General features: G+C 45.1%; 1 protein-coding gene across 3 annotated transcripts in view; it reads right to left on the bottom strand.

The window, feature by feature from the left end:
- Nucleotides 1–13625, bottom strand: part of mcm9 (minichromosome maintenance 9 homologous recombination repair factor) — a 78118-nt gene that overhangs the window by 18869 nt on the left and 45624 nt on the right. For all 3 annotated transcript variants that reach the window (XM_047387063.1, XM_047387064.1, XM_047387065.1), the window contains 2 exons: nucleotides 3518–3637; nucleotides 2320–2494 (listed from right to left, as the gene is read on the bottom strand). In XM_047387063.1, the coding sequence (XP_047243019.1) occupies nucleotides 2320–2494; nucleotides 3518–3637 (295 nt within the window). The remainder of the gene's footprint in view (nucleotides 1–2319; nucleotides 2495–3517; nucleotides 3638–13625) is intronic.

Here is a 13625-nt window from a genome sequence, read left to right as displayed (position 1 = left end):
TTGGCCTCGAAGCGATTCTGGCAAAACGTCCGGCGCCTCAGGAGGGGGAAGCAGTGCTTCGCCAACACTGTTTACAGTGGGGGTGGGGAGCTGCTGACCTCGACTAGGGACATTATCAGGCGGTGGAAGGAGTACTTCGAGTATCTCCTCGATCCTGATTCTGCAGATTTGTCAGCTGCACATCCATGATGCAAATCTCCCGTTCCAACACATCCCAAAGGTGCTTTATTGGATTGAGATCTGGTGACTGTGGAGGCCATTTGAGTACAGTGAACTCATTGTCATGTTCAAGAAACCAGTCTGAGATGATTCGTGCTTTATGACATGGTGCGTTATCCTGCTGGAAGTAACCATCAGAAGATGGGTACACTGTGGTCATAAAGGGATGGACATGGTCAGCAACAATACTCAGGTAGGCTGTGGCATTGACATGATGCTCAATTGGTACTAAGGGGCCCAAAGTGTGCCAAGAAAATATCCCCCACACCATTACACCACCACCACCAGCCTGAACCGTTGATACAAGGCAGGATGGATCCATGCTTTCATTTTTTTAACGCCAAATTCTGACCCTACCATCCGAATGTCGCAGCAGAAATTGAGACTCATCAGACCAGGCAACGTTTTCCAATCTTCTATTGTCCAATTTTGGTGAGCCTGTGTGAATTGTAGCCTCAGTTTCCTGTTCTTAGCTGACAGGAGTGGCACCCAGTGTAGTCTTCTTCTTCTGCTGCTGTAGCCCATCCGCCTCAAGGTTCAACATGTGTGTTCAGAGATGCTCTTCTGCATGCCTTGGCTGTAACAAGTGGTTATTTGAGTTACTGTTGCCTTTCTATCAGCTGGAACCAGTCTGGCCATTCTCTTCTGACCTCTGGCATCAACAAGGCATTTGCGCCCACAGAACTGCCGCTCACTGCATATTTTCTCTTTTTTGGACCATTCTCTGTAAACCCTAGAGATGGTAGTGCATGAAAATCCCAGCAGATCAGCAGTTTCTGAAATACTGAAGACAAGCCCGTCTGGCACCAACAACCATGCCACGTTCAAAGTCACTTAAATCACCTTTCTTCCCCATTCTGATGCTCGGTTTGAACTGCAGCAGATTGTCTTGACCATGTCTACATGCCTAAATGCATCAAGTGCACATATATATATACATATATATATATATACATACATACATACATACATATGTATGTATATATATATATATACATACACACACATGCAGTCTGTGGGCGGGATACACCCTGGACAGGTCGCCAGACCATTGCAGGTCAACAGAGACACACACAGGACAAACAACCACGCACACGCTCAGTCACGCCTAAGGGCAATTTGGAGAAACCAATTAACCTAACAGTCATGTTTCTGGACTGTGGGAGGAACCAGGAGTACCCAGAGAGAACCCACATGGCAGTGTAGTGTGTTACTAATGGTCTTTATTGAGACTGTAGTCCCAGCTCTCTTCAGGTCATTGACTAACTCCTCCCTTGTAGTTCTGGCCTGATCCCACACCTTCCTCGTGATCACTGATGCCCCATGAGGTGAGATCTTGCATGGAGCCCCAGACCGAGGGAGATTCACTGTCATTTTGAACTTCTTCCATTTTCTTATAATGGCACCAACAGTTGTTGCCTTCTCACCAAGCTGCTTGGCTACTTTCCTGTAGCCCATCCCAGCCTTGTGCAGATCTACTATTTTATCCCTGATGTTCTTACATAGCTCTCTTGTCTTGGCCATTGTGGAGAGGTTGGATTTTGTTTGAGTGTGTGGACAGGTGTCTTTTATGCAGAAACGTTCAAACAGGTGCAGTTAATAAAGGTTTTGAGTGGAGAACAGGAGGGCTTCTTAAAGAAGAACTAACGGGCATGTAAAAGCCAGCTCTTACTGGTTGCTGATGTATCAAATACTTATGTTATGCAAACAAAATGCAAATTAATTACTTACAAATTAGACAATGTGATTTTCTGGATTTTTGTTTAAGATTCCATCACTCACAGTTAAAGAGTATCTATGATAAAAATTCCATACTTCTACATGCTTTGCAAGTGGGAAAATCTGCAAAATCGGCAGTGAATCAAATACCTTTTCTCCCTACTGTACATGAATCAAAGATCAAACTTTGTTTCGTGTTATGGAATAAACAACAAGGGATGCCATTAAAACTTGGTCTACTATAATTCAAGTTATTTCACAGAGAGCTGTGTTTTCTTTTTAATTGCGGAAGGGTACCACCAACATTGTCTGTGTCTCCAAGTCTCATTTATTATTATTTAAGTGGAAAAAAACATATGGTTGTATCTATGGTTGTACTACCCAGCTTTGGCTACACTGATTGACTGTTGCTCCATAGCTTCATGAATGCTGATGCGGTCATGCTCCTTGATGCTGTTAAATTCATCAATGCAGCACAAACCACCATCGGACAGGACCAGGGCTCCAGCTTCCAGGTGCCAGTCACCTCCATCTTTTACTGCAGCAACTGTCAGGCCTTCAAAAAGTAAGATATAGAGATATTATTATAGTATAATAACAATGTTCTTTCAGACAAAATGAAGTTCTTGGTAACTTTCTTTATACAGCTGTGTCCTGAATTGTGTTTTTAAAAAAAGCTCAGAATTCTAACAACCACCTTTATTCCCATTTATACACATGCATTGTGAGGTCTCCATAACTATTTCAAATTAGAAATTGAGAATAAAAAACTAATTTGTTGTCAATACTCAAAAAGAAAATACCTATTAAGCTGTTCCAAAAATAGCAGTATCTTATTATTTTTGGACCAATTCAAACATTAACTGCAAAAATTGCTGGTGTGTTTGTGGTCATTGTTTTGTTGAAACACCTATTCAAACAATAGTGTTCGTTTTTCTCTGACAAATTGAGAACAGGCCCCTAGACCCAAAAAGAACAAACTTGATTTTATTAGTTCATAAGGTTTCATAATGGGCCAGTTATGTGTTCTCTCAAACTAGAACATCTTCATCTCAGCAATGGAACTTTGTGGGGGCTTCTTGCAAAATTTTGGCTTTATATAGGCCTCTTATAGATGTTACAATACTCACAGGTAACTGTAGAACCTGGATCGCACAGGAGCTCATCATTGGCTGAGTCTTTGCCCATTAGGATATTATTTTATCCAATGGAATGTTTTTAGTTTTTATTTTCTTACACATTTTCATGGTTTTGCTTTCCATTTTAAAGCATTTCCGATAACTTTAACGGAGCGACCTTTCATGTTGTGCACTCATTTATACGTTGCCCCTCCCCAATCAAGTTTTCAATTATTTTCTTCTAAACAATATTCCAAACAACCCATTTTACCCAGGTTTTCAGAAACGATGAAAATAGCAGTCACAACCGTTAGGTCTATTTTTCATTTACGGCAACTAGTAGTAAATCATTTGCCATCTAGTAAAATACCAAAAACAGTCATTTATCTGGTTAGTGATGTTGGATTTAATTTCTTTGACCACAACAGCATATTATAAATTAGGAGAGGAAAAAGGCCTACCAGCATTGGTTGATCCAATTCCAGCTGTAAGTACAGATCGGGATATAACCTTGGCTGCATATTTCAGAAACTGAGACTTCCCTGTACCAGGATCACCAACCAGCAACATATGGCATTCTCCTAGAGATAAGATGCATATTGCACAATCAGTTTATGGGAATGTGTAGTTTTATGTACTTTTGAAATTCAGAAATAGATCAATAGTAACAGTTTATTTCAAAGGCTGTTTAAATGTTTGCCAATGGTAAGAGTGTACATCAAATATAAGCAGGCCAGTTACCTTTATCGAAGTTATCTCATCTACTGGACAGCTTATAGTTGTGTAATACTTTAACATAAAAACAACACAACATGTTTTGCTTCCTAAACAGAGCTTTACCAGAGCAGCAACCTAAAAAGCTGAATGGAGAGCTGGGAATGTTATATTCTACACATACAATAAAGGGGATCTATTATGCAAAATTTACTTTTTGATCGTTTTTATACTTCAATTTGGGTCTCTAATGCTTCTATAAACTCTCCTAATGCAAAGAACCTCAATTCAGCTGTTTTGTGGCTATGATTGTTTAATTTTTTTTCTAGAAAAGGCACGCTTTCAAAAGCTGCATAATTGTTACGTCACAATTACACTGGCAGTTAGCAACGTTACCTGAGTCCCACCCCTGACTAGCAACCTGAAGCGGACCTCCACCCACTTGATTTTCACAAGAAGATCACGTCTCGCCGGCTGGTTTTACCATACACATGCTTTACAATGGCTACCCTCAAAGGCAGATGTTCTGTTGTTGGCTGCAAAGCCCGACATGTGTCCATGCACGTTCTCCCGCTGTCAGATAACAAAGATTTGTGGCTTCATTTTATTTTTGAGGGCAATGTTCCCGTCACATTGCCGAAGACAGTACTAGTTTGCGCAAATCCCTTCACAATCAACTGCAATAAAGAAGGATGCTCAGCAGAAGGACGTCTCTGCCTGAGTACCCCGGACCGACAGCCTGAAACGGAGTAAGGTGTCTGTGACTGATAAGGCCGTCAGTCACAACCCTCGCAGTAACTGCATAGCGTGCAGGTGAGGATAGGGCTTTATTGAGGGTAGAATGACCAAACCCAGACAGTAAAGCTAGTAGCGAAATAGTCTTAATCCATCCCTACTCGAAGGATCCTCGAGAGGCTTTGGAGATGGACAACTCGAGATGACAAAGACATAGCAATGGACGAAGAGAGCGAAACGCAGGAATGGACGGAGCGGGGAGCTGAAGGACCACTCCCGTCAACAGAACAACCAACATCGACACAGTTCGAGTTACACCGCATACCTACCGAGGTGCTGTTAGGTGGGGACGGATGTTCAACATGGGTTCCATCAGTAAAGAAAATGTTCTTCGGTTTCAACAAAGAACAATCGAAAGTAGCACTAGAGAGTGAGCTAACAGATCACCTGCAAAGAGATGACGTATTTTATTGTTCAGAGATAAAACATGGATATAGACTTGTCGTGGTGCCATAACCAAGAAACCAAAGAACCAAAAAAAAGCTGAACCCAGCCAAGGACCAACTATTACCCCATTCATCACAAAGCCGAAGGATGAGATACTTCAACAGATTGCTCTGGCCAGACAAGAACTGCAAGAGACTGCCAGGCAGCGAGCCCACTTATCAGCTGCCCTCGAGCGCCATAAGGGAAGCCTCCAACGTAGGGCCAACACCTCAAGCCACAGGGAACATGACCCCACACAAAGTAAAGTAAGAGACCTTATCTTCCAGTATGTACAAGAAGCCAAAGAAAACAGCGCCAGTAACCAACCCAAAATGACAAGAAAGATGGATTTTGAAGGAAAAGAGCCAAGAAAGGTTAGTCAGAAGTCAGACAGAGTCATGATGAGGAAAGTCCTGGAGCCGATGCCCACAGATGCAAGACGAATTTCCCTGCAAAACGGGACTCGACTCTACCAAGTTATCGGAGACCCCTGGGACATAGAGGGAGATGGACTGTTAGTTTTCACAAATGATAACTTCAAGATCCACAATACCAAATTCAGAAAGAGGTTAAGAGCCCAGGCAGGGGAAGATTACAAACAAGAGGTTCGAGAGCTGAGGAAACAAGTGAGCCAGAACAAAGCAACCAAAGTGCATCTGACTAGTGGGGCCGGCCTCGCTTATTATGCTGTAATCCACTCTCCCATTGCCGCTTACAAAAAGGGCGAAGACTTGAAAGAGTACAGAGAGAAAATGTGGGTAGCCCTGGAAGAAGGAATGAATGCTGCCATCAACCACGGCCTAAGAAGGGTAACAATATGCCTAGACGGACTGAGATCGCATAACCTGCCATGGGAGTCAGCAGAAAAAGTAGCCGTTGCAACAGCACACCATGTAGTCAAGAATCTGCTGACAGACGCCTCACTGACCGAAATAGTCATCGTCACTTTCCTTAGCCAGCATGAGAGTCGGAGGAAGAGAGAGCTGGCGTGAGTAGAAAGGATGGATGAGAAGAAGCCGAAAGATCCTACTCAATTAGAGATATTAAGAATCAAACAAGGGAGTGAAACCAAACCACACCCTGATGAAAAACGCTACCTGCATAAGAGTAAGACCAACCAAGTGTCCCGCCTGGAGAAAAAACCAAAATCAGCAAAGAGGGACGCAGCTGCCCCTTCAACCTCCGTGCTGGCTGTGGAACGTAGCCTAGCTAGTTGCAGCCTGGAAGATCTAGATGAAACAGAGCAGGTTCCAACAAAAGATTTAAAAGCAAAGAAGAAGATAAGACAAAGTCCAGCCCAAGAGGAGATCCTGAGTCCATTTAAAATGGAGCCCTTGAACCCAGAAAGAGAAGATAGTGAAATCAGTGGCTCGGAAGAAGAAGAACCATCAGAACAGGAGACCTCTGGGGCAGAGAGTGATGACAGTGAAAGCCTTTTTTCAATCCCAGTGCAGCCGGCAACCCCTCACAAGCCACTCAAAGTAGGACAGAGAAAAGGGGAAGAGAAAGCAGTGGAAGTGTTTGACATCTACCGGGTCTCAGAAAGAATGGCCAGAGACCTGACATGAGGGCCGGTTCAAGCGAATGATAGCCGTCGAGCGTACGTACCAGAAGCTGGACAGAGAGACTATCACATCCCGGCTGTATGGGCTGACCGCCTGGAAGACAAAGTCGAACTCAGGATAAAAGCAACAGTTGGAGAATGGGCCAACATCCTAATGATGCCATCCTACCACACCCTAGCAACTTATCAGCCCCTGACCAGCAAGTTCAGATCTGCTTATGTTGGAGTTGTGCATGATGTGATGTTAAGAAGACTAAAGAAAGCCGCATACAAGTATGCACAAGAGATCGAGCGACAGGTTGATGAGCTGTCAGCCGAGGAAGAAGAAGAAGAACCTCCACTGCCGTCAGCACCACGCTCCACAAGCAAGCCTATAAGGAAAATGTCTGAACAACACACGGCATCCAGCCCTGAAGCTGATGTTTTTCGTGAGTACAAAAAGATCAAGACCTTAGTTAGAGAGAAAAGATCAGAAGAAAGTAATGAAGATTACATCAAAGATGTGTGGCCGATGATTACCAATGCTACTGAAAGTGACGAAGCTAAAAACTTGTGGCTGAGCCATGTAACAGCCCATCCCTTAGACAAGCAAGGAACAGCTCAAAGCCATTATAGGAGGTTGGTGTTGGAAGACATGGATGATGAAAACTCCCAGATCAGAAGAGCTACACTGCGCATGGATGGAGGTCAGCGCCTTGCACCGGTGTGGCATGTGCTTAAGCAAACAATCTCACCAGCTAGATATGTGAAGGCCCTCTGAGAAGTAACCCAAGGGAGGAGAGGAGAGATCGCTTTTGCCAAAATGCCGATGCAGGGTACAACAGTTCCACAGATGGATCAAGCAGTGATTTCTTATGATCTAGAGCAGCAGTTTTATGAAGAAAGAAGAAAGAAAGAGACAGGACAAGGGGCCAAACCACCAACTAAGGACAGTGTGAAAGCTCCAGCCAACCCTCCTAACAGACCACCGCTTCAGAGAAGAGAAGAACTGCAAAGAAGATTTTACGGACCACCAGCATCGCAAAGCCCACAAAAGAAAAACACCTTTCTCCCTAGAGGAGAGTACGACAAACTGTCCTCTGAAGAAAAGAAGGCCCTCTTCGAGTCCCGCAGATCAGGGACCGGGGGGCCTGCCAAGTAATGATGACACGGCCACGAGTCACCCTGGAAAATGCCTACTGGAAGTGGGACGAAATCTACACAGAAGTGGGAGAAGAACCCTATCTAGTGGACACCGGGGCTGAGGGATCCATGACTCGCAGAGGCCTAAAGACAACAGGATACCTTATGGTCCAATTTGCCAACGGGACCGTAGAAGAGATGCCGTATGGAACTTGGCAAGGAACTTGAAAGAACTCAACAAACCATGGGGAAAGCGCAGCTCTCTATCTCAAAGGCTGAGCCAGCTACGGTCAAGGTTGGTAAAAGTAGGATCGACTCAGAGTGGAACCGGGGCTCAAGAGTGGTACAAAGCAGTAGATGTGCCAGAAGTAACTGAACAAAAGCTGAAAGAAAGCGACTTCTCCCCGGCTGGGAAAGAGAAGTTGCGGAAGATCATCACCTCAGCTAGTGTGGCCCGGTTCAAGAACGACTGTGGAGATTTGGGACCGAAGTATGTACACCTCATAGAAGGGGGAGTGCATCCACCTGTTCGACAGTACCCCCTGAACCCGGGTGCTGTTGAAGAAATGGATAAAATAGTAAAAGAATTGAGCGCTCTAAGAATCATCAGAGAAGAGCTAAATCCCATCACTAACAGTCCCATTCAAGCAGTAAAGAAACCAGAGTCAGCAGGAGGAGGTTGGAGGCCAATAATCAACTTCAAGGCCCTCAATCGAAGAACCATAGCAAACCGAGCCAGCCTAATCAATCCCCAAGAAGCATTGAAGACGCTAAGAGTCAAGAAATATAAATCCTGCATTGACTTAGCAAATGGATTTTTCTCCCTCAGACTCGCAAAGCAATCACAAGGCAAGACAGCATTTACACACAAAGGCAAGAGTTATGTGTGGCAAAGGTTACCTCAGGGGTACAAGAACTCCCCTAATGTGTTCCAGTCAGCTGTGATGGAGGTTTTGGGTGACCTAGGAGCAACATTGTACATAGATGATGTGTTCATCGCAGACAACACCGAAGAGGAGCACCTAGAGAGACTGCAAACAGTGGTGGAGAGAATCACAGCAACAGGTTTGAAGCTGAATCTCAAGAAATGCCAGTTTGGACAGTTTCAGCTGAACTACCTAGGGTTCCAAGTCACAACAGATTTGGGACTCTCAGAAGGATATTGAGAGAAGCTGGCACAAATCAAGCCACCTGAATCTGAAAATGATCTACAAAAGGTTTTGGGACTCTGCAATTAATGTGAGAGATCATGTTCCTAATTATCAAAGATATGCTAAGCCATTATATGCCTGCCTAAAGAAGCGAGAAGGAGAAGAAAAAATGACAAAGAAAAACTGGACATGGACTGCATCAAACCAGAACGACCTGGATAAGCTCAAAAGAGCAATCCAAGAAGCCGTGAGGTTGGAACCGAGGAGCTTGACTGAAAAGTTGGTGGCCGAGATCAGCTGTGAAGATGAGGACTCCATGCTGAAAGTAAGCAATGAGAAGGGGGGGTTAGTAACGTTGTGGAGTTACACTTTGTCATCTGTAGAGAAGAAATTCCCCCAAGAAGAAAAAGAGTTGGCGGTGCTTGCTAGATACTGGAGCACCTTAAAAGACCTAGCACAAGGACAGCAGATTAAAATCATCACTCAGAGTCAAGTCCACAAGTATCTCAGGAAAGGGACGGTGGAAAGCACAAAAGCAACAAATACAAGGTGGGGAAGATGGGAAGACATCCTGCTGGACCCCGACCTTGAGATTGGCCCAGCACAACCAGCCAACAAGAAAACACCCTTAGTCTGTGACAGAAAGGCCGCCAGAGTGGGTCCTATACACTGATGGGTCGAAGAAAGGACTGGATCAGATGGCCTACTGGGGGTTTATTCTCAAACAGCACGGTCAAGAGAGGTGCCGCCAGAAAGGTAAAACTCCCGGTAGTGCACAGACGGGAGAAGTGACAGCAGTGCTGGAAGGAATGTTGGAGTTGATAAAGAGAAGAATCAAGACAAGATAATCACAGACAGCCACTACTGTGCAGAAGCTTTGAACGAAGGCTTATCCATTCGGGAAGAGAATGGATTTGAAAGCGCCAAAGGAAAGTTAGTGGCCCATCACGACCTGTGGAAGAAGATCGCCGAGTTGAGAATGAGCCTGGAACTTGAAGTGGAGCACCAGAAGGCTCATACCTGAGAAGGGGCTCACTGGCGTGGAAACGATGAAGTGGATCGCTATGTTCAACAGAGAAAAGTTGTCTTTGTCGGGATCGAGAAGTGGGACAGAACTCCCCAAGGACGGGCAGTTCCTGAAGAGTACGTGGATGAGGTGGTACGGAGCGTGCATGAGGCCTTAGGACATGCAGGCGTGCTGCCTACCCGTAAAGAATTGGAAGAGCAGGACCTCTGGATCCCTATGAAACACATCCGCCACATACTACGGGACTGTGAAGTATGTGGTCAATACATTGCAGGACGCCGTGGACAGCGACTATAAGGTCTGACCATCAAGAGCACCATCCCCTGGGGCTCGTGCTGAGCTACTAAAATTAACCTAGCCCATATACCAAGAGCCAGTTGTAAATTAGGGAATGAGCAGCTGTGAACAAAAGTGACTGTCGAAGGTGTGGATGACTGCGAGAGGCTACTCGGTCGCCCGGACCTCCAATTGAAGAAGGGCGAGACTTTTGGATGAAGGCTGTCAGAGGCTAGGCGAGTCATTTCCCGACACCAGCTTAAACAGAACTTTCAGTAAACCTGCTTAGTAAGATCTTTCAGGTTTAGGGAAGTCCGGACCCGTTGGATGGAGAGCTGGATTGAGCAATCCCTTTAGACATGGGGAAGTAGGAGGGAAGGGTTAGCTCATCGGACAACGGAAATATGTAACACAGGCTTTTAAGGTAGCTATAATTAAACCTTTACTTAAAGGAGACATATAAATCAGAATCAGCTTTATTGCCAAGTTCGTACATACAAACAAGGAATTTGACTCCGGTACACTTTGCTCTCTGGGTTGTTTTTTTTAATGCGTTATAAGATATATTATGCATATATCTTTGTGTTCTTAAATATACATACAGGTCCTTCTCAAAATATTAGCATATTGTGATAAAGTTCATTATTTTCCATAATGTCATGATGAAAATTTAACATTCATATATTTTAGATTCATTGCACACTAACTGAAATATTTCAGGTCTTTTATTGTCTTAATACGGATGATTGTGGCATACAGCTCATGAAAACCCAAAATTCCTATCTCACAAAATTAGCATATTTCATCCGACCAATAAAAGAAAAGTGTTTTTAATACAAAAAACGTCAACCTTCAAATAATCATGTACAGTTATGCACTCAATACTTGGTCGGGAATCATTTTACAGAAATGACTGCTTCAATGCGGCGTGGCATGGAGGCAATCAGCCTGTGGCACTGCTGAGGTCTTATGGAGGCCCAGGATGCTTCGATAGCGGCCTTTAGCTCATCCACAGTGTTGGGTCTTGAGTCTCTCAATGTTCTCTTCACAATATCCCACAGATTCTCTATGGGGTTCAGGTCAGGAGAGTTGGCAGGCCAATTGAGCACAGTGATACCATGGTCAGTAAACCATTTACCAGTGGTTTTGGCACTGTGAGCAGGTGCCAGGTGGTGCTGAAAAATGAAATCTTCATCTCCATAAAGCTTTTCAGCAGATGGAAGCATGAAGTGCTCCAAAATCTCCTGATAGCTAGCTGCATTGACCCTGCCCTTGATAAAACACAGTGGACCAACACCAGCAGCTGACACGGCACCCCAGACCATCACTGACTGTGGATACTTGACACTGGACATCTGGCATTTTGGCATTTCCTTCTCCCCAGTCTTCCTCCAGACTCTGGCACCTTGATTTCCGAATGACATGCAGAATTTGCTTTCATCCGAAAAAAGTACTTTGGACCACTGAGCAACAGTCCAGTGCTGCTTCTCTGTAGCCCAGGTCAGGCGCTTCTGCCGCTGTTTCTGGTTCAAAAGTGGCTTGACCTGGGGAATGCGGCACCTGTAGCCCATTTCCTGCACACGCCTGTGCACGGTGGCTCTGGATGTTTCTACTCCAGACTCAGTCCACTGCTTCCACAGGTCCCCCAAGGTCTGGAATCGGCCCTTCTCCACAATCTTCCTCAGGGTCCGGTCACCTCTTCTCGTTGTGCAGCGTTTTCTGCCACACTTTTTCCTTCCCACAGACTTCCCACTGAGGTGCCTTGATACAGCACTCTGGGAACAGCCTATTCGTTCAGAAATGTCTTTCTGTGTCTTACCCTCTTGCTTGAGGGTGTCAATAGTGGCCTTCTGGACAGCAGTCAGGTCGGCAGTCTTACCCATGATTGGGGTTTTGAGTGATGAACCAGGCTGGGAGTTTTAAAGGCCTCAGGAATCTTTTGCAGGTGTTTAGAGTTAACTCGTTGATTCAGATGATTAGGTTCATAGCTCGTTTAGAGACCCTTTTAATGATATGCTAATTTTGTGAGATAGGAATTTTGGGTTTTCATGAGCTGTATGCCAAAATCATCCATATTAAGACAATAAAAGACCTGAAATATTTCAGTTAGTGTGCAATGAATCTAAAATATATGAATGTTAAATTTTCATCATGACATTATGGAAAATAATTAACTTTATCACAATATGCTAATATTTTGAGAAGGACCTGTATATACAAATATACACATATACAAAGGTGCATTTGCAACTATAGTATGCAGTTGTTTGGTACTCTGATGAACTAAGTGTTCATCAGAGAAACAGCCTGGGGGAAGAATCTGTCTCTGTGCTAGCTGGTTTTAGCGAACAGTGCTCTGTAGCGGCGGCCTGAAGGTAAAGCTCTGAACAGTTTATGTGCAGGGTGTGAGGGGTCTGCAGAGATTTTAGCAGCTCTTTTCCTGACCCTAGACCTGTATAAGTCCAGGATGGAGGGAAGGTCAGCACTGATTATTCTCTCTGCAGACCTGATTATTTGTTGCAGTCTGGACCTGTCCTGTTTGGTGGATGAACCAAACCACACTGAGATGGATGAAGACAGGACAGACTGAATGATGGCAGTGTAGAATATGACCAGCAGCTCCTGTGGAAGGTTGAACTTCTTGAGTTGCCTCAGGAAGTACAGTCTCTGCTGGGCCTTCTTCCGAACAGTGTATGTGTGAGGACCATCTCAGGTCCTCAGAGATGGTGGTTCCTAGGAACCTGAAGTGGTCCACACCTGACACGGTGTTGTTGAGGATGGTGAGGGGGATGTATGGGGGTGGTGTTCTCCGAAGGTCCACCACCATTTCCACAGTCTTGAGTGGGTTGAGTTTAAGTTAGTTCCGACAACATCAGTGTACCAGCTGATCCACCTGCTGTCTGTATGCAGACTCATCACCGTCCTGGTTCAGACCAATGACAGTGGCGTCATCTGCAAACTTAAGGAGTTTCAGGGACGAGTCCGCTGAGGTGCAGTCATTTGTGTACAGGGAGAAGAGGAGTGGGGATAGAACACACCCCTGGGGGGCACCAGTACTTATTGATCTGGTGCGGGAGAAGATGCTCCCCAGTCTCACCTGCTGCTGTCGGTCCATCAGGAAGCTGTTGATCCACTGACAGGTGGAGGCGGGGACGTTGAGCTGTGTGAGCTTCTGGTGGAGGATGTCTGGTATGATGGTGTTGAAGGCGGAGCTGAAGTCTACAAATAGGATCCTGGCGTACATCCCTGGACGGTCGAGGCATTGCAGGTTGAAGTGTAGACCTAAGTTGACAGCATCATCTGCTGACCTGTTTGCTCAGTAAGCAGACTGCAGGGGGTCCAGCAGGGGGCCTGTGATGTCTTTCAGGTGCTTCAACACCAGCCGCTCAAAGGATTTTACGACCACAGACGTCAGGGCTACAGGCCTGTAGTCATTTAATCCTAGGATGGTGGGTTTCTTGGGCACCGGGATGATGGTGGATCGTTTGAGGCAG

This window comes from Girardinichthys multiradiatus, chromosome 15 (assembly GCF_021462225.1).
Source record: "Girardinichthys multiradiatus isolate DD_20200921_A chromosome 15, DD_fGirMul_XY1, whole genome shotgun sequence".
NCBI classification, from domain to species: Eukaryota; Metazoa; Chordata; class Actinopteri; order Cyprinodontiformes; family Goodeidae; genus Girardinichthys; species Girardinichthys multiradiatus.
This window is presented reverse-complemented; position numbering and strand designations above follow the sequence as displayed.